Here is a 22,628-nt window from a genome sequence, read left to right as displayed (position 1 = left end):
TTAAGTCTGGTAAAATTTGTAATTTTTTGACAGTCCAGTTTTTAAAAGAGTATACCTTCATTTGCCAGGCCATGATGGCACCAATACCATCAACGTCAAAGGGTATTTGTCAGTGTTCATGGAACACAGTGGCACTAACCTCTGAGTCTGAACTTGGGCATTGGCATCTTCCCGCAGCAAGAGAGTTAACTGACTTTAAAAGTCCAGTTTCCACCCTTGCCGAACTTGGATGGAATTACTGGGCTCGATCGTAGTGCCACCAGTGGCTATTACCAGTTATGTCCCTTATAAGCCACTCCTATGGACCAACGAGACTGAGACTCCTCTCGTATCACTTGCGTTTGCTTCACCCAAAATTGTGGCGCCCAGTCAGGGCGATCTGATCGATAATCAAGATCTATATTGTGATAAAACGGGTCTTACATCCCGAAATTCATCAAATCACGTAAGCACCTTAATTAAAAACATGAAAAGATTTGGACAATATCTGCTGACATCGAGTTGGCGGTGCACATGCTTTGCAAATCCTGCAATCGACCGAAATCTGCACGACTGTTTACGAACAGGATTTCGATTTCGGTGCGCGATTTTGATTAGCTTATGCATAGACTCGTTACTCCAGCCAAAATGTAACTCCATAATACCAGCCTAGTTCGGCAAGGGTGGAAACTGGACTTTTATAGTCAGTTAACTCACTTGCCTCGGGAAGATGGGGCATTGGTAACTTCGACAGGTCTGAGGTTGACTAACGCTTGTTGGATCCCAAATAAGTGTAATGCATATATTTACATAACAGCGTGCATCTGTTTAATATCCTTGTAACTATGATACTTGTATCAAACTTCAGACTATACAAGATATAAAACTGGGAGCAAAACCTGTGATGTAACTCACTGTTGGCGTTCCAATTTATACTATTTTTAACTTACCATTTCAACGAGTACACAACAGCGTTGCAGGTGATCTAAAACAACAAAAGCCTTTCCATAATCCATAGTCTGCTTAGAGGAAAGTCTTTAATACGATTCCGACATCGTATTAATCATGTGTTAATTAATCATTATCAACGGTAACAGTTTTCTGGAAAGGCGAATGTGTCCGGCCTTTACGTGGGTAGCCGTTTTAATCAACGTTTTGATAACCGATTACTGTTCAAAATGTAGTGAAATTTGGTTTATGTGTAGTAAGTAATGAGGCTCCACACATATGTGCTGTTGTTCACGATATTGTACATTTTGACCCTGATTAGACATTTGCGCTTTAAGCACGATCCAAAATTCTCCCCATATGCATTCCTCGAACCATAAGCATCAAATCCAGAAACCATCAGACCAGTAAAGCTGAAAATTCACATAGTCATTTCCATCAATAGTGACACATGACTGTATTCAAGATGTTCGAATCAAATTTCAATTTGGCCACCTCGACCGAGAAAAGCTAATTATTATCATTACTCAGTCACTTGTGTTCAAAATGTGATGCAATTTAGTCCATTAGCAGTTAGTTATGGGGATCAACATATATGTATGGCACGTTCTTTTTACGTGTCTATCTTTGTTGACAATTTAAACAATCGACTACATATCCAGGTGAGCTACAGTGCCCATGGCACTATTTTACTTTCTTTTCGTTTCGTTTAACGAGGGCGATCGGGTAGCCTAGTGGTTAAAGCATTCGCTCGTCATGCGGGACACTATTTTATTGCTCATTCTGCTTAATTTCTTCCATGTTGCACAAGCAGACAAATGTAGTCATTTGCCTTCGGTACTTATTCACGCTTGTACCAAATTATGTTTGCAATAATAGGCATGCCTTCGGCAAAATATACCCACCTCCAGTCAACATTGTATTCCTTCTGCCTTGGCTACAGGAACCAAATAGAAACACCATGGAATGATAGCATGTATCTTTCTGGTATTGTGTTTATCATTGCTCACGCAACTGACACACAGACGTCTTCATGCATAAGAATCCATACATGCATGTGGAAGTGTAAGCTCCTCATAACAAATTATATAAATAGTCACACTGCTTTCTTCCCAATCACATAACAAACAAACCTTGCTAACCAAAGACTAAAACTAATGTTTAAACTAAGGTTGTTTTTCAAGGGGCATACGTGACACTTTAAATTTTATCAGAAATACATGCTGAGATATTGCCAGCTGCGTGTGTGCCACTTTACCTGCTTATTCTACTATCATGCTGCAACAACTACACACAGTGGACATAACATATTGACTTGGTCAGTTGTCAAACGTTATTCCCAAAATAAAAGTAATGAATGCTTGGGTATAGATAGATAGCATTATTTGGTCTAGCCTCCAAGATATAACCATAATGTGCAGAGGTAGCGAGTTTATACCTTGTCCAGGTATCGCTATGTTTTACCAGCGTCCTTCGTCCAGTTCAGCTTGCGTCAAACATTGCGTTGATGCGATATCACTGAAAACAAGCAGCTCTTATAAAGCTAAGACTAAAACAGGCACAGAGAACAACAGTTCTTCTTGGCTGTCTGGTCTACCCAGACGGAATGACTCAATGTTCAGCATTCTAACGCGAATACCCTCCCCCCCCCCCCCGCCCCCGCCCGTGTCGCATCCTCAGTGTTTGGTTCTCCTCTATATTTTGTTCAGGTCAGCTAAGAAAATTCTCGACTTCCAACAAAGATGACATTAATCCATAAATTCTTTAAATTCAAGGATGGATGATGGGTATTCTGTGGTTAAAGCATTGGCTCGTCACACTTTTGCCTTAAACAATCTCCAGGAGAAGATGACTTGAACGCTTGCAGCCTCTATTGGACGTGCGCAACATGCTTCTGTCAATCACCACTGATAAGAGAAACAGGGAGTGTTTTCCAGGTTGCAAAAAAACCTGTACTGAATGTGCAGTGTGTTATGACGACATGGGAACTAACATAATGTGCTTGCTATATATATTACGTTAATTGCATTTTCGTCCACTGCTCATCAGTCTGATCTCAGGTAAGGTTTGCTCTGATAAGGATCGATCGTTGTGTTGGATATACCTGGTACTCAAGAAGCTGTTGGATGAGGATTAATGGTTCACAGAGGTGCCTCAAGTCACGTTTCGTGGCATGATTTGTAATGTCCCTCACAAGTTAGTTTGTTTGGAGTATGTTTGCATGTCTAATGTTGATTTCTAAAGCTCGTTGTGCAAACTAGTTCATTTCTTGACATTTTGGATTATGTGTACATCAGGAGCATGTATGTTTGTGAATCTTCCTTACAGGAAATACAAGACATTTCCTTAAAAATAAAAAAAAAACTCTACTGAATACTTATTTTAAACCAGATTCATCATGAAGGTCCTCGTCTTCGTCGCTGTTGCCTGCCTGTTGTCTGGGGCCAATGCTGCCGGCTTTGTTGACACCCTAAAGGGTTTTGCATCCAGCATCGGTGACGTCTTTACCAACCTCTTCCAAGATTTGAAGGTCCCACTGCAGACCGTTGCTGGCACACTCGTAGACAGTCTGAAGACTGCGGGGACACAACTGTTGGCCACTGGAGCTCAGAGTAAGCCTTTCTGTGTCATTTAAGCTTTTTTTACCGTGTCGCGGGTGGCTGACAGCATGAATAATGAACCATGCCCTCAGACAACGATGTCATTATTTACCCGATCATCATTGGCCAACCTCACGATAATAACTGGACACTTGGGACCCATCCTGACAAAACAGACACCAGATATATGTATATATCTTTAAGATTAGATCCTTGTGGTGCACAACACAGAAGATACTTATCATTTAAGGATATTCATATTCAGGATGGGAAGAGTGGGTTGGGTCGGGGGAGGCTTGACTTTTGTCTGGAGATTAGATATGTTATCAGTTTTATTGCTGCAAAACTGGATATGTTTTTAACAAAATTAAAACTATGAACCAAGAGAAACACCTTGCAACAATGTCATGGGATTTTGTATTGATCGAGACAAGATATAGTTTTAGCTACAGCTGCTAAAATAGATATTCTTTTAATTAAACCTATGAGCCAAAATATGTTTTTCTTCAGAACATATTGCAACAATGTAATTATTGTGGCAGACAATTTCGGGTTCTTTCCATCAATATGAAGCATAATAATTGTTTCACACATTTTCTGAGACAATTTCTTTTTAATAAAATTGTAAATTGGATTGCTAAATTGTTAAAAGTGTTTCCAAATTGCTAGTGAATGATACAAGATGGATACCATTAATTAACCATATCGAATTTGAAGGTGTGAACCTGTGCTTTTGCTCTGTTTTGATTGAAAAGTGTATTCTAATTCTCAATGAAAATCGAAACAACGATAGCGTTTTGTAGAATGACCCTAATCCTGTAGTTTGCCGGGGTAGTGAAAAATTATCCCTGTCCTGCAGAATGACCTTGGGCCTGTTAAATGGCCTTTGTCGTGTAAACTGACCTTGGCCATGTAGGATGGTCCTCGTCCCAAAGCAAAGCCTTGATGCTGTAGAACAGTAGAACAGCTCTGGTCAGTCCTAACGTTTTGCAATCTTTTATTTCAACCGTATTTGTATATTTGTATATATATCCTAATTGCTGTATTCTCCTCTTTAGGTCTCTTGGGGTCTCTCTCTAAAGTTGGCACAAGGGACGTCAGGTACCTATATGACAGACCTTCAATAATCTCATGCATCAATACCTGAAGTCTCACCTCAGTGCATCTGTCTGATATAAACGTGTCACATGTAAGCATGGTGTGAGTTTACCCCTTCTATTAAGAGAAACGTCTATGTTATTAACAATAATAGTTTGATTATAAGGTATAACCGAAAACACTCCCTAACATTTTTTGTGGAATATGCCCACCATCAACAGTGTCGTCAGTGGTGTCAGCAAGTTCCTCCAGGAAGGCAAGCAGGTGATTGGTCAGCTGTCAGAGACCCTCGGCTCCCTGTATCACTCCGCCATGACAGCCCTTGCTAACATCGCACAAAAGATCACCAGCATGGACTTCCTCAAGGAGCACCTGTCCACCATCCTGTCAGACATTGGCGATGTCGTTGGTGAGTGCTTGCTTTGTAACCCCGCATCTTTCAGAGAGATATCAGTGTGTGGTTCTCCCTCGTACCCCTAGTCTTTGTGGAAAACATTGGTGCATGTCTACTTTTTAACCCAGGTACTTCAAGGAGACACAGCACTGTGTATATTGTGGTACAAAGCTGTCACTCCTTATTGCAATGGATACAGTGTTGTTTTACGATATTAACAAGGGTCTCGGAAATATTCGGAAATATCCAGTATCCCCATAAATTGATTTGACGACCCATAATTGTTAGCTTCAGATTCCAATCATACTTATGTATCATTACCGTAGCATCAGTTACCCGTTTTAAATATAATTAGTTCATGTTTTTGTACAGGTCTCCACAACATCTTCCAGAACTCCCTCGTGGAGACCCTCACCAAGAACCCGGGACAGTTCCTCATCAAGGCTGCTGAGGGTCTCATCAGTCAACTTGGTCACAAGAGATCTGCTCTCACCGACACCCTGGCTTCAATTGGACAGAAGTTCGCCTCCCTATTCCTGCCAGTTGTTAAGGCTGTCAAGGACGTAAGGACACAAATGCATCGTGAATCCCTTTGAGTTCAAGCAATTTATGTATTCGTGTTATATTATGCAGATATTGCCACATAGTATCTCTCAACACCAGAAATATGTACGTCAATATGAATGTAAGTTTAATTGGATAAAATTAATTCACTTTTCAAAATGAATCTTTGATAGCGTTTCAATGTGAAAACGTCCAAATATGTTTTATATATTCCAATCACACAACTGTATTATACAGCACGTCGCCAACCTGGGCGCGAACCTTTCTGCCGCTGCCTCCGCGCTGTATGCATCTGTCAAGCCTACCCTTGACCAACTGAGCGCACAGCTTGGAGGACATATCCAGGCACTGAAGGACAGCGCCACCGAGCTTCTCACTCATGGACAGGATGCCCTGAAGGCTCTCTCTGCTGCTACTGGTGACATCATGGGTAGGTGCACGGACAGTCAAAAATGATTACAATTATGATTTATTCATGGTGCGCATATCTCCATCAGCTCTACTGGTGATGCCACGAAGAAAAGCCGGAAACTCGTCCTGATGTGTGATATATACAAACACAGTAGTCAACAACTAATTCATATGTTCCTACTGACATATTACCAAAGATGTTTGACTCATGGCACATCTGACGTTTTCCACCAACAATTAGCAAGGATAATCCATGAAAAAACAGTGCAAAACTTAAAGTGATGGTAGTTGAGGTTTATTAATCGTAAGGTATACAGTAGATGCCTTGGGGTTATTACGTGTATGTTATACGATTCACTGCTAATTATGACTGATACTTACAGAGTATCAGTTCGCTACAGAATGTAACGGGCTTTATATCTCCTTTGGCGAAGAAGCAGTTTGCTGTATTTGTTAATTCGTTATACAGAATTCATTGATGGCATGGATGTTATATAACAACATAGCAGTCGGGTTTCTTGCATGGTTCAAAATGTTAAAGTTAGTGCGTGATATCCGTAATCTTTACAACCATGTTGTTCTCGTTGATTTCGCTCTTCTTGAATGGTTTATGTTTTCAGGTCAGACTTTGACCGACATGCAGCCCTCACTGCTGAAGATGCTGGAGACTCTGCTTGAGTCAAACTAACTCATCTTGACAAATAAACACATACATGACGAACACTGATCTCATCTTCTTTAAGGATTACCCGCAGCTGCTTCAACTCATGGATCTGAATTTGCTCAGTTTATTCGTGGCGAAATATCGCTTTTGCTTTTCTTGTGTAGGTCAATCATCTAAGATTTGTTAATGTCCACTTACATGGAAAACAACAACAATTCGTCTATGATGACGCTCGACTGAAGAATGTTGAGCTGTTACCGGATCTTGAGTGAGTGAGTGAGTGCTGGTTCACGCCGCTTGTAGCAATATTCCAGCAATATCATGGCGGGGACACCACGAATGGGCTTCATATATTGCACCCATATGGGGAATCGAACCCGGATATTCGGCGTGACTAGCGAACGCTTTAACCACGAGGCTAACCCCCCCCCAACCCAAACACCCCCCCCCCACCCCACCCACCCACCCCACACACACCCCTTCTTAAGATCCATGATGCATTAAGATAATATTGCTTAGGATGTCTTTAGGCGGATAACATAACGACACCCGAAAATATAACTTTCACTGTCAGACATCCGAGCATACTGTAACAAACCTGGAAAGTCCTGCCAGACTAATTACACATTATTTCATCTGTGAGAACCCAGACAAAAATACATGCATTAGGTAGGATGTTTCCATGTACTTTTTTCCAACAGAACAGAACTGCAAGAATTGTCAATATGCCCTTTTTCTTTTTCAAAAGATCACATTTTCTTATAAACATGTGGCTATCTCACCAGTTTATGTGCCACCGTGGGTCTTGTGTTTAAACAATCACCAATTTCATGAATTGTTACAAGGAATTATTGCATGATATTCCTATTACAGATATATTTTAGAATTGTTTTATTTGGAAACAAACCACTTAATGCACAAGATTATTGTCCATATGAGTTTAATATGTATATGTTAAGGATCTGATCCATGTATTCACTACTCATGGAGTACTAAAATTAAATGATGACATCAGATAGTTACTTATACACATAATTCATATACAGGGTGAAAGATGATATTTTTAGAATTATAATATCTTTAAACTAAAGATAATAATTGAAGTTTCATCAGTAACACTGTGCTGATGCATTGACCAATATTTAGTGTCAATACATACAATCAATGTGGAAAACATAACTACTAGATATATAAGTATAACTTAATATCTTAAAACCTCTAAACAGCTGTAAATAAATAACTAATTACAAATCTATCATCTGTACGCAATCATGGCGGTCTTTATATTTTTGGAATAAATTTAGAAATGCTTCGTCAAATTGTTCTAAAATCATGCTAGAATCCATGAATGTATTATGAAAGGAAAACTATTCAAAATGTAATGTGGAACCAACACCGAAAATATGTGTGTAGCATTTTATTGCTTATATACTCTCTCAAAAAAGAAACACATATAAGAACTTTAACTACAGATTTCTTTTTATTTTGATACACTGTGGATAAGTTAATAGCAAATGGAATTCGACGAAATTTTACACAGGAAATGTCAAGGTATCACTGTTGAATAAGACATCGGAAAAAGTCAGTTTATGAATCACACATTGACGTTTGATGGCGCTAAAGTCAGTACCTCGTATGACCACCATTGGCGTCCAGAACTGCGCGACATCGTCTCGGCATAGAACGAATTAGTCTCTGAATCTGATGTTGCTGCAATGTAGCCCACTCTGCCTGTAGTGCATGTGCTAGTTGCTGGAGTGTCTTGGGCTGTGGGTTACGCTGTCGCACCCGTCTGTCCAGGGCACCCTAAAGATGTTCTATCGGGTTTAAGTCTGGTGATCTTAAGGGTCAGGGCAGCACATTGATGTTCTCATTCTGGATGAAGGCCCTCGTGACACGTGCCATATGAGGTCTGGCGTTATCCTGCTGGAATAGCTCCCTCTGGCGGTTGATAATGGGAAGGAGGTGTGGACGAAGGACTTGATCGCAGTAACGTTGCGCTGTCAGGTTGCCTTGGATCAACACCAACTCACTTCTTCCAGTGTAGGATACGGCTCCCCACATCATCACGCTGCCCCTGCCACCTGGGGGACACAGGCGTCGGCAAAACGTTCATGACGTCGTCTGTACACCCGCATTCTTCCATCCTGTTGTTCCAACAGAAATCTCGATTCATCGCTGATCCAGATTCGACGCCAATTCACCAAATTCCAGTCCTGAACGTTTGTACACCATTGAACGCGATAACGTCGATGCTGCTGACGCATAACGGGGCCAAAGTAGGGTCTTCTTGCTCTTAAACCTGCCTCTCGTAGTCTGTTCCTATCTTGCGCCGCAGTGGTGACTCGAGGACGTCCACTTCTAGGTCCATCTTCCACCGAGTTCTGCTGCCGATATCTCTCCCAAAGACGGGAAATCGTGCTTTGATGAACATTCATTCGACGGGCAACTGTAAGTTGAGATTGTCCTGTTTCCAGGAGACCTATTGGCGCGGCTCAGTCTTGGCATTTTGCAGTCTTCACAAACTTCCAAATAAAGTGAATGAAAACAGACGGAGATCGATCTATTATACCCATCCACGAAACGATGTGATCCCCGAGTTTCACGCGTATTGCACGTACAATACGTGTTCTGTGACATTAAATGCGTCTATCGAAAATCATGCTTTAACATACCGGTTTTTCATGCGTGATGCGTTTGCATATGACGTTTTAAGACAAAAACACCAGAGAAATCATAAACCAAAAAATATTTTTGAAACACCCACCCTGTACCAAAACATTGCTGCATCAAATTACCATTTTCGTTATGCGTTTCTTTTTTGAGAGAGTTTATATATCTTATCATATTCAGCAACGCAGGAATGTCATTTTGAAACACGTTTTGTCAAGCCCATTTTCGCGCACCTGTTGTAGAGGGTGATCTTGCTGATCGACAATATCCATAGACGTATTGCGTTGGATACACTTATTATAGTGAAACTTATCAGCGTGTACATCGCAGAAATATGAATCATGTCCATTTATATTCACCGTAACATTGAATGATGATTTTTAGATATCAACAAAAGTTCAAATAAAAGATATCGAGAAACTTGCATGCGGCATGTTGATTTATCGTCTACCGTTTCCGGTTCACGGGAGCATGCAAGGTCAAACAGATTAAATACTACGCCACTAATATCGTCAAAGTCACATTTGTATTTCATATTAGTGGAGATTACTGATAATATGTAGTGACGTATGTTTTTTACTGTATGATGATAGGCGGAATATTTCAAAATTTACTGTAATTGTTTTGGTATGAAAATTATCAGAAGACTACCCCTGTCGGAAAATGACGAATAAAACATTCTTCGATTGAAAAGATCGCCACCTTTCGCCAAGGCTTATTTATAAAGGCAATGCAAACATTGTTGATATTGAAATAGCAAAAACTTATTCGGAGGTCGGGCGAAGCGAGCCATGTTTGATTTTAGGACGTCTGCTAGCATCACAACACGGGTTTTTTATTTTTGTATATCGTAAAAATTCAACCAAAACGCTTAAGATTAGGATTAGTGAATATTTATGAGTCACTAATTGTTTCCTGCAAATTTTATAACATGACACGTCAGATTAACCCGAATATTCGTATTTCTGCAACCGACATGATGACCTCGAATATTAAGTTATTTTTCTTTTTTACGTTTAGATAATAAATTTACTGAAATGAATGTTCATCATTTACCATCGCGCTGTTATATGCCGATGAAAACCCCCCAAATTTTTACTCAATTAAAATTAAGATATCGGAGATATGATTATTGAAATCAATTTGCACAAATGTTACGATTTAAAAAGGTTCCTAGCATGAAACGCAAACCACCTTCAATAACGCAATTCAGGTAAGTTCATGAAAATTTACAAATTTTGTGTTCGCTTTGGTCTTAACCTTGGTATGATTGAAAACATCGTGATATTTTTATATAGTACTATGTAGTTTTCTATCAGGAATAAATGTGCAAAATATTTCTTCAATTGGCCCTTGTTTAATGAGGCACTGACTGTTTGAAATCACCCACCCTCTTTAGAGCTCCTTATGCTAAAATTAAACCAGCAGGCAGGGGTAAGAAGTGTAAAAACAATTCAACAGGCTAAAGGTTAATTGTCAGCTACAAACGTCCCATCTTTTAATGAACTGATATAATTATTCCCTTTGTCCGTTCGGGTGGAAAATATCCAGTTTAAATTATGTTTCTTAACCAGAACAGGTATGATTGCCTTACTTCAGTGCAGTATTTATTCTTCAATACCTCCCGCAGCATCGGGCCGCCTCCGTGGTCTAGTGGTAGAGCGTCCGCCCGGATAGCGGAAGGTCCGGGTTCGATCAATATCCCCGGCCGCGTCATACCAAAAGACGTTAAAAGATGGTACTTGTTGTTACCATGTCTGGCGCTCGGCATTTAGGGGCTTAAACAAGAACTGGTCGGCTCAGAGTCAGTATACCGTGTCAGTCAGTATACACCCCCCCCCCACACACACACAAACACATACACACACATGTGTGTGAATGCACGTGGCTATATAAGTGCAATAATCTTGGACGCGACGTCAAAACCCCATTTCACCTCACGTCACCTCACCTCCTGTAGCATTGATCTCTATGATGTCAACGTTTTAACCACTAGGCTACCCGACCGCCCCTCATTCAAAGAGAGAATATCTTCTGGATTTGATGAATTATCAAAATGCCCTTCAAAAGAACAATTAGAAGCACTCTCGGAGTTATTAATATCTGACTTAATGCGTTTCTAGAATTGCCTAACGTTACACTTCCTACGCAGTTCCCTTTGATCTTAAAGATTCCTTCAAACAACCTGCGACAGGTTATCATATTGCCGAACAGCATGCCCTAACAATCTGCTGTATTTTGTCATATTGCGTCGACCAGCATGCCCTAACAATCTACTGTACTTCGTCATATGGCGCCGAACAGCATGCCCTAACAATCTGCTGTATTGTGTGATATTGCGCCGATCAGCATGGCCTAACAATCTCCTGTAGTTTGTCATATTGCGATGACCAGCATGCCCCATTAATCTGCTGTATTTTGTCATATTGCGTCGACCAGCATGGCCCAACAATCTGCTGTTTTTTGTCATACTGCGACAATCAGCATGCCCCAACAATCTGCTGTATTTTGTCATATTGCTTCGACCAGCATGGCCCAACAATCTGCTGTATTTTGTCATATTGCGTCGACCAGCATGTCCTACCAATCTGCTGTATTTTGTCATATGGCGACGACCAGCATGCCTCGATAGTGTTACAATCATTATCTGGCCACTGTTAAACTAAATGTCCCTTGTCAACACGTGCCAGCTACTCTGTGATTGACATGACACACACTGGTTGATATCTCTAGTATTTAGACTTTTACTTTTTTTAATCTGATCGGTGAGGGTACTTTATAAGGACTTCACCTATCTGTTTAAGAGCTGTCCTTATTGTCCATCCATTTATGTTACTGTCGTTCAGTTCAAGGAGAGTAGCTTTAATAGATTTTAATGTATAAAGTGAATACGTACAGAGCTATCATCTGAACAATTAAGGAATGTCACCACTTTGAACATTTTAGCCATAAAGTATAATATTTCTGTCAAGCTAAAGACGGTTCTTTACAAAAATACAAAATTAAAAAGTGTGTAAAGATATTGGTCCATTCTTTTCTTGCTACTTCTTGCTTCTTGCCCAAACGTCTGGATCTCTCTTTTTATCGTACAAATCTCCGATGTTTTTCTTTTCCTGCAGCATTATTTGGGATCGTTATAGAGTAAGTGGTGAAATCCCTCCAATTCAGTTTCGATTCTGTCAATATTTTTGGAGGCAGTGATGTTTGATTGCATTTTTTCAACAGTTTAATGTGATTATCAAAACCTCTCTTATGTGTCCCGTTATACTAACATTATTTTGTTCCACTGTATTTGTTAAAATGAGATAGTATGACGAACTATTGTATTGTGTCAGCTGATATCCACGTGCAGTAGGACAAGACTGTATGACAAGAAGAAAGATCTCAACCTTGAAATAGTAAACTGTTCCTTAATGTCGAGCAATTTTCAAGCAGCAACAACATTTGGCGTGTCTGTTTCACACGTTTTGAGATACAATCGAGTCCTCTTTCTACGAAAATTCCAAGAAGCATCATACGACTCTTGCTCAAAAGTCAGAGCCTCAGTGGAGCTTTCAAAATCTTTTATGATAGACACGTGGTTGGCATTTCCACATTTAACGCATCAGTTACAACAATGCAGTTCCCTATTTTGACATATATTCCATTTTCTTCAAGAGAAGAATGTGCTTGCCTTTGCATGTATTTGTGACGGGTGTCTTGGAGAGTCACTGATTTTCGGTGATCCATTCATATAATGTTAACCACTATTTTGCCTTTTAAGACCAGTTTTATTTTGTTTTGACAGGTAATCAAAAAGCATATCTAGGCATTGATGAAATTTGTATGATATTATCGTGTGTATGTATTACTGTTAAAAAGAAACTATTGGATACAAAATGTATTGAGTTTGCGCGTCACACAGATATATGTCCGTACGAATATATCAACAAAAATACCTTTTTCGATGTTATCATATGCATGACATGGGCTACAAAGGTGATATAACATAGTCCTTAGCAACAGGTAGATACGCATGTATTTCATATGATGTATGTCTCAGGCCACAGAAGCAGGCAAGATCATTTAGTTTAAGCATTGGTGCGACTAAAATATGCACTCAACAGTGCATGCTACGAAACAGTGTATCCTGTTCACACAACCGTGTCGCAATGAGAAGCTCTACCTGTGAAAGGTGACTTTGTTGAAATCTTGTTTGATATGTCAATGGTATGCTATTGTGCTTGAAATTGTTGTCATGATGAAAGACGAAGAGATGAGAAGGAATTATTAAAGTTCAACATTGTCAGCTTTAAAATATACACCAATACGTTCCTTAATAGGTTCCCTGCAACACAACGAACCACACCTGCATCCTATTACGAATAAAAAGATAACTTCTATATTCACATAAAGAAAATTACATTCATGTATTGAAATGTTCTGCTTGTAGGCATTTGACATCCACGTTAAAACCAGCACGAAACGCCCGCATAGAACGTACGAACTAACTAGAGCACATCATGTCATTGTCCTCGTGAATAGGAACTGGTCTTCAGCAAACCATGCCTGTCGTAAGAGGCGAATAACGGGATGCTGGCTTGGTTTCATCCCAGTTGCGAAGATCGATACTCAGGATGTTAGTCGCTGGATTGTGTGGTTTCGAATATGGTAGCTGGAATATTGCTGAACAAACAAACCTTTACGTCATGGGAAATATATGATAAGAAGAGGCGCGATGGACGAGTAACGGCACCCATACAGCTGGCCACGGTTTAAAGGTCAAAGATAAGGGTTAAGACCAGGAAAGGTGGCACTCTCCCCACCTGTTTATGCGTATAAAAGCGGCTCCCCTGTCCAGTGTCAGCCATTCTGAACTTGTTCCAATCAGGTAAGCATCTTCTTAACATTCTTATGATTGTGCAAAGGTTTGTTTTTTTGTCGCTTTTATTCCAATGTTTCTGAAGAAAGTGCGCCTGTGCTTTGTATGTTAAGCACAAGCATTACAATCCCATGTGAAATGGCTTTTTCAGTGGATATACCGGTAGTGGCCTACTGTGGATGCCAAACCCAAACGCAGGTCTATTATAATGACGAAATAGGCCATGTCTGAATTCACTGATGTATGTGTGCTAACAGATCTTCTGAGTGCAATTTTGTCATTTTGTTTAAGGCGGAAACACGTGGTCGAATTCTTAGTTACTTTCATTGTCTCCACTCGAAGATCGTTGAGGTTTATGAGAAAATGTGTTATACAGAATCACGTCTCGTCACATGTTATACCCTGCCCTTTCCTGAACTAGATTCAACATGAAGGTCCTCGTCTTCGTCGCTATTGCCTGCCTTCTGTCTGGCGCCAATGCCACTGGCTTTGTTGATACCCTCAAGGGTGTTGCAAGCAGCGTCGGAGATGTTTTCACCAACCTCTTCAAGGATCTGAAGACTCCTCTGCAGTCCGTTGCTGGCTCACTCGTGGACAACCTGAAGACTGCGGGATCACAACTGTTGGCCACTGGAGCCCAGAGTATGTAGACATATGTACAGCAAGCACAATCACTTGAACAAGCTCTATTTGTGGAGGGAATGAATTGTTGTCATATGTTAGAGCCAGAAATTGGCTTCTCATATTGTACCCATGTGGGGAATAGAACACAGACTTGGGTGTGACTATCAAACACATACCCTATAGACTATTCTGCAACCTCTACTGCATATAGAAGAAAAATACTAGGATACCTGGAGCATATTATAAAGCAGTCTGCACGAAAATGATGTGTTCTGTTTAAATGTACATCTTGAAATCTCTTAAACTTTTATATGTATGTTTCTGTTATCATTCCACTCACTCACGCTGAGGTTTCACTGATTCCAGGTCTCCTGGGATCCCTGTCTCACATTGGTGCCCCAGCCACCAGAGATACCGAGTAAGTGTTTCATTTACTGATCTCCAAATGGTTAGCTGGATACTTTCAGCTGGGCAGTATTGTGGTCACATCACTGCATGTAAGATTAATGTCACAGTCCACCTTGAGTGAGTGAGTGAGTGAGTGAGTGAGTGAGTTATATTGCGGCGTGTCAGCTTAATGTGTGAGGAAAGACCGAAGAGATGCAGGTCTCAGACGTTTACCACTTCGGTGAAACCCACGAGCACGGGTATGGTGCTGACAAACCTAGAAACATATTCGGGGCGAACCGGGATTCGAACCCACAATCATAGGCTTCTGGCGTGCCCGAGGGACGCAACTCTGCACAGCGAATCGCGGCGCCTTAGACGACTGGGCCACCCGTGCGTCAGAGTCTTCTATATACACCGAAACGCCGAATAATATCTTTATATCATAAGTCCAACGTCCTTCCTTATCAACACTATGTATCAATCTGCAGTCTTCTGAGTGGAGTCACCAAGTTCGTCCAGGAGGGAAAGTCTGTGGTCGCCAAGCTGTCTGAGACCCTCGGCTCCCTGTACCACTCCGCCATGACCTCCCTCACCGACATCGCTCAGAGAATCTCCAGCATGGACTTCCTCAAGGAGCCCCTCGACAAGATCCTCTCTGAGATCAAGAGCGTTGTTGGTACGTACACATGGCTTTAAAAAGGATACGCAATCGTCATTTTAATTTACACACTTATCAGGACAAAGTGGCACGTTGACACAATATTAATTATTGTCCTTGTAGACCTCCACAGCCTCTTCCAGAACTCTCTTGTGGAGACTCTGATCAAGAACCCAGGACAGTTCCTTATCAAGGCTGCCGAAGGTCTCATCAGCAAAGTTAGCCACAAGAGATCCGCCCTCACCGACACCCTGTCCTCTGTGGGACAGCAGTTCGCCTCCCTCTTCAAACCAGTTGTTGATGCCGTCAAACAGGTACAGATTGTCATTTAAATGCAAAAAGTGGTAAGGTGAAAGATGTAAAAAGCTACACGAACTATCACACTTAATTTGACAATATGATGGACATATGACAATAGATATCCTGTGTATGATGACGTTGTTTTGATTTCCCAGCACGTCGCCACCCTGGGCTCCACCCTGTCCTCCACCGCCACTGCTTTGTTCGGAGCTGTCAAGCCTACCCTTGACCAACTGAGCACACAACTCTCCGGACATGTCCAGGCCCTGAAGGACAGCGCCGCCGAACTGCTCGGACACGGACAGAATGCCCTGAAGGCTCTCTCCGCTGCTGCTGGCGACATCATGAGTAGGCGGACTGCAGATTATATTTTCAATTACTTTCAATCATTTTTCTTCGATACACTATTGTATTCATCTTCCCGAGACAATGGAGTTGACTTACTGTAAAAATGCAGATTCCACCCTTGCCGAACTAGGCTGAAATTATGGAGCTGGACTAACGAGTCTGTGCATAGTCCATTCAAAATCACGAAACGAAATCAACATCCGGTTCGTAAACTGCGTGCATATTTCGGTCGCCTGCAAGGTTTGCCAGCATATGTACTGTCAACTTAGCGTCAAAAGATATTTCCCATTTTTTAAAATGTTTTTAATCAAGGTGTTCACGTGGTTTTATGCACTTCGCGAAGTAAGTCCCATTTCATTACAATATAAATCTTGATTATCGATAGGACCAACTTGCCTGGGCGCCGCTATTTTCTTTGAAACAAATGCAAATGATATGAGAGGTGGAATCTGATTGGTCAATAGGAGGACATAGAAGGGACATAACTCGTAATAGCCACTGGTGGAGCGACGATCTAACCAAAACATTCCGGCCTAATTCAGCAAGGATAGAAACTGGACTTAAGTTTACACCCTTGCCTCAGGGATTGATGTATTGTATTCAAAGCACGTTCCGCTATGAATGGAATCCCACTGTCTCTATCAATAATTGCTATTTGGTGACATTAATATAATCCATAAACAAGATTTTCCCCTTTCACGTCGTGGAACCAATTTTTGCTCATGTTGTCAAACCCACTGATCGCTTGACATGACATGGATTCGGCTAAATGAGTTCTAATATTGTTCCAGCCCAGACCATGAGCAACATGAAGCCTTCCCTCCAGAAGATCATTGACACCGGCAAGGATGCCGTCAAGACCCTCACGTCCAACTAAACTGTATGACGACAGGCGCATGGAAATAAATATATTTTCTCATATAAGTGTTAGTCTTATATCCGTATAATACGCAACGTTTACAGACATTGATTAAGTATCATGTAGGTATACGGGTGCTACTATGTTCCTGGAATTTGAGACTCAACCTGCCGAAAAAGATTATTTCCAATGACAAATGTACTACTCACTTTTGCCGTCACCAAACTAAAAAAGGTCACATTAGCGTGTTATCAGTGAGATTATCTCAGTATGATTTTAAGTAGAGGGTTTGCCCTCACTAAACCAAATGAACCAATTCGAAGCAATACGTAACTTGACAGAAGTCTCAATACTCAGCAACTACAATCAGACGCATTTCTGATGGGATAACACAGAATAATGCCAGTCAGCGAAGGTATTTGTGATGGGATAATACAGAATAATGCCAGTCAGCGAAGGTATTTGTGATGGGATAATACAGAATAACGCCAGTCAGCGAAGGTATTTGTGATGGGATAATACAGAATAATGCCAGTCAGCGAAGGTATTTGTGATGGGATAATACAGAATAATGCCAGTCAGCGAAGGTATTTGTGATGGGATAATACAGAATAACGCCAGTCAGCGAAGGTATTTGTGATGGGATAATACAGAATAATGCCAGTCAGCGAAGGTATTTGTGATGGGATAATACAGAATAATGCCAGTCAACGCAGCTACTTGTGATTTATAGGTCAGATATTTATATTGTCATCAGGTACAATCAAACATTTCTGAGCTATGGCTAAACAAACAATTTATACATACATGAGAGGACATTCATATTCAATGTACACCATTTTGAGAGGTTACTTTGACAAACCCACTTCCCCAATATAGTCAGACAGTGCTATAGATGTATTCAGGGTATCTGTTAAACTGTGAATAATTAAATTTTCGTTGTGTTCATGGAAATTCCTGCATTCTGATTAACTGAATTGGTCACGTGTTATTGCATTCATTTCCCAATGAATGTAAAAATTTAGCCAGGCCCACCAAGGCGCACTACTTTTATTACTGCGGATTGTGGGGGGATCCCAACATAGTTCATGTGCATAAATTAAATGATCACCTGATTAATGTCACGCCACATCATGTATTCCTACACCTGGAATGTTTATCAATCTTGTCATTTTTGTCTGCTTTGATATATAATCTGTTTTTTGGTTAAACTATTGTGGATAAAACATTTTTTCTTTGTTGAATTTAATTATAAGCATTGACTGTGTATTCATTTCGGTTCATTGAAGTATGAATCGGAAAAAAACGGTGTGTAAACTTTTATAATGAACCGAAAGAAAAACACAGTCAATCCTTTCATGCATTCATGGCAATAAGCATATCACGTTGGCTCTATTCTTTGTCTTTTTCAAAGTCACACGTTCATTAGTGTTTAAATGTATGACATCAATTGCTCCACCATAATAGCTACTCGTGTACAAGCTATTGTTGTAATACACCATGCCAGACACCTCGTGATCGACCTGCATAACCTCAGTGGTGACGCTACTGACGAGAGATCGCCGCATCACCCTGTCACGTATGTTGAAATACAGGAAATCCTTCGTGGTGTCAAAGGTAACAGCATTGACATTCCTTCCCTTCTTTATGCGGTGTAAATTCCGTCCATCATATGTGACGGACCACAAACCTTCATAGTATTTACAGAAGTATATCACTCTGTGCTTGTCATCTACATCAATGCCTATAGGGTAATAAAAACCTGTTGCTGTCAAGGTTACTATGATCTTGAAGTTTGCACCCTTTGGTGACATCCGGCCAATTGCATGTATTGGTCGTGATGTTGAAAAAAAGAGCGTTTGTCGACCTGCATCCACAGTCAATCCTCTTGCTCTGATGGAACCTCGGAGTCTTGTGACACCTGCTTTGTCCAGATCAGAAGAGAAAATACCCTCTGGCTTAGACCTTGAAAACAACACTCTTTGCGACACAGGCTCGTATGCTACTGACAACACATAGGATATATTCAGGAAAGGATACTCCTCTATCTCATTTCTTTGAATGTTAATCTGACGTGGACGTTGTAGGGATTTCGACAAGTGATGGACGACTAGAATCCTCGTCCTTTCATCCGAGTTGAGAGTGTGAGATGATGTAGTGGATGGCGTTGTGGTTGATGATGTTGTTGCAGCTGTTGCTGTGGATGACGTTGAAGCAGAGAGACACATGCAATTGTTATCCAATGCATCAAACTTAGTGTTCAATTCTTTGTGAGCTTGTGTGGCCCTGATCATGTCAAGGGAGTGAGTTCTGTTCATACTTCTCAAAAAAGTTCGCATATCATTGATCTTATTGTTTTGAGAGAACATTTGTTGTCGATGTCTCCTCATGGACGTTTGCAATCCATCGAAGGTTGATTTCAGTCGTTGTCGTTCCACAGATTCTGCATTGCATCGTTGATTCAAAGCTGAAAATTGGTCATTTATGGAGGTCACATTATCTGCTAACCTTACCAAACGGCGAGCTGTTTTATTGACCGTTACACACAACTCGGCTTCACTTTGCTCTTGAAGCCGCACTGGACCATGTTGCCGTTGTTTCTGGACGGTCTTCCTATGGCTGGTCAGTGACTTCATCTGTCGTTTCATGTGTTGAAAGCCCTGCTTCAGATGCTGCAACTGTGACATCATGTGTGTGGTACCTCCAGCCTCCTTGGACCGCTCTGCGAGTATTCGCGTCAAGGAAGCTTCAACTTGACTGTGGATGATATCAGGCAGAGTCGTGCTCAGAAGATCATCTCGGAATTTCTTCATTTGGGAGGCGACCCTTGCCTCTACTTCAGCCTTAATTATGTCTGTTACATCCGAGGGAATTGTCTGTCCTAGCGCCCAGACCATGATGCTGGAGCATATCAACAACCTCACACACACCTCCGCCATGTTGGTGAGCAGTGACAATCACAAGCTTAGTGATAGCATTACTGATAACACAGCACATGACCTGATTTGTTATCAATAGTATTCATAAATTGCGATGGATGGTTGGACTGTTTTTTATATATTTCCCTTAAAAGTACTGTCTGTTAAGCTAATTTGTTTCGCTGTCATCTATACTGTAAGTCCGTGACATGTATGAGTGACAGGGCGTTGTGAAGATATGAAATGGGTCATAAGTAATCAACTCACGAAAATAGAGATAGCAGTTGGAAACGCAAGGTTTAGGTTACCAGTTTGTGTGAAGCTCATTCTGTGTCTGGTTTTCGTACGCTGGGTTTAAAGACTGATTTTTATAGTGAAGTTTTATATAATTGTAAAGAAACATCTACACACAAAATGCAAAAGTCCTTATTTCGAGGAGTGCTGTGAGAAAAAATATGTCATTAGATATTGAGTGCAAAAGCGCCAGGTCATAAAACGCAAGAATCCATCATTTTGATATACTTTTCATTCTCATTGTCCTCAGATGCATGCTTCGTGGTCGAATATTGGTTCAGATTTTTTGTGATAAAAATAACATTTCCACAGCATCACCCCGAAGAACGAAGCCGCTTGTAATACCGCATAAGAAATAACTGATAATATAAGGATGTCTGTGATTCTTGATACAACAGTGACATATTGTAGGGTCGGTTTCTGAAGTTATAACCACAACAATGAAACAATCAATCCTGTATGACCTTCCCCTCTTACGTGAGTCCGTGTTATGATAACACAGGACATTGATATGCAGCACTTGTTCTTGTTCATGTATAGGATGTCCTGTCAAATGAACTAGCTGTGACCTAAATAGCATATGCACCACTAAACGTGTAGTGTATGATTCTTTCTTGCTACTGGTTACTTCTATATCTACAGGTGCAGCACCAGGACACGGTTATTATGAAGTACCAGGCCGATGTCAAATGTGTAGTCTCAGGGAATCTTTGTGTATGAAGTGTATCAGCATGTATAAACTATCAGGCAGCGTTATGTATCACTTATCGCCTGTCAGCTGATCCACAATGCTATCCCATACTAGGACCTTAAATGCAGTTTTCACACTACCTCACTCATGTCACTCACTTCTTCCCAGAACTGACGTATGCTATCAGTTGAGCAGCACTCGTTTCCTAATTTCCTTTGTTATCCCTGATTTCAGTGATCCATTCATGTAATGTCATCAATGTTAAGCCCCATAAACTCTGTTTTAGGAAACTGGTTATTCTTTGATTCTCAGGGCGTCTTCAAGTAGCAAAGATCAGGACATCATCATGAAGCAAGTGTCAGGGCACTTTATTGTTCGCAGTATATTGTCTTTGTATTTGCACATGAGGGCGTCACACATGAACTTAGTATACCCTTATCTGAGTAAGTGAATAGGAGTTTATGCAGCTTTTAGCAATATTCCAGCAATATCACGGAGGGTCTTGCGTTAGACGTACATGTATCAGGATATATCTACGCATCTATGACTTATCCGTTCTGTCGTCATACTTCGTGACAATTCGTGTGTTCCAATCCCATAATTCTTTTGGAGATGCTCCTTAGTGATCTTTCAGCACAATATCCATGGCAAGGGGTTTCATCCAAATAGTGGTGTCAGTGGTCTGACTCCCCACACAGACACCCCTCTATGTAGATGAAATACTCACCTCATTCATGGACTCATGGTCCTTAAACATTGGATACCTTTTACAGATTTGCTCTGTTCAATTTAAGCGAAAACAAAGTTGACAATGGTAATAATAATATAGTTTATTAATATAATGTATATATAGTGACGTAGCATCTTTGTATAGAAATATACATATTTACATATTTATAATATGTAACAACAATAAACAGACGGACACAAACCACTAACCAAGTTCGAACCAGCGAACAGGCGAGTCAGTGGTAGGGGACACAACTCTTTGTGGTAGCTTGACAGGCTTTTGGGCGCTGTACATTATTATTGCCAAGAGTGCCAAATTCAAATGCCATTTATTTCTGAAATATCCCAACATGGGTTGAAGAATATAAACATCTTCTATTACATTTATTATTTAATAAGTGACGTAGTGAATTGGGGTAAGTCTAATAATACCGCACTAATATACAGAATACTGTAAGTAAGACAATGATATATTATGTACCTAATACTGATGAATGTACAATGCATATAATGAAATAGGCTCCTGAATGTAGCGATACGTCTATTGTAGATCTCTGTATAAAAATGACGATTGCATTACTTGTAGCGCAAGGTGTTCCTCGTGACAGGAGTCCTAGTGAATGTC

The 22,628-nt window shown here is 40.7% G+C and overlaps 2 protein-coding genes across 2 annotated transcripts; both read left to right on the top strand.

Annotated features, from left to right (window-relative positions):
- Positions 1-3,085: 3,085 nt before the first annotated feature.
- On the top strand, positions 3,086-6,715 carry LOC139448245 (uncharacterized). Its single transcript, XM_071229770.1, has 7 exons — positions 3,086-3,123; positions 3,319-3,539; positions 4,586-4,628; positions 4,847-5,034; positions 5,392-5,582; positions 5,821-6,013; positions 6,615-6,715. The coding sequence occupies exons 1-7, from the start codon at positions 3,101-3,103 to the stop codon at positions 6,680-6,682; spliced, it is 927 nt and encodes a 308-aa protein (XP_071085871.1). The 5' UTR covers positions 3,086-3,100; the 3' UTR covers positions 6,683-6,715.
- A 7,481-nt stretch (positions 6,716-14,196) lies between these two features.
- LOC139448246 (uncharacterized) lies at positions 14,197-17,403 on the top strand. Its single transcript, XM_071229771.1, has 7 exons — positions 14,197-14,201; positions 14,614-14,834; positions 15,183-15,234; positions 15,695-15,882; positions 15,988-16,178; positions 16,320-16,512; positions 17,304-17,403. Exons 2-7 carry the CDS (start codon positions 14,621-14,623, stop codon positions 17,387-17,389), a joined length of 924 nt encoding a protein of 307 aa, XP_071085872.1. The 5' UTR covers positions 14,197-14,201; positions 14,614-14,620; the 3' UTR covers positions 17,390-17,403.
- Positions 17,404-22,628: the final 5,225 nt, after the last annotated feature.

This window comes from Haliotis cracherodii, unplaced genomic scaffold (genome assembly GCF_022045235.1).
Source record: "Haliotis cracherodii isolate W230 unplaced genomic scaffold, xgHalCrac1.p SCAF_7, whole genome shotgun sequence".
Taxonomy (NCBI): Eukaryota; Metazoa; Mollusca; class Gastropoda; order Lepetellida; family Haliotidae; genus Haliotis; species Haliotis cracherodii.
The sequence above is the reverse complement of the archived record's forward strand: the minus strand, read 5'-3'. Positions and strand labels throughout refer to the sequence as shown.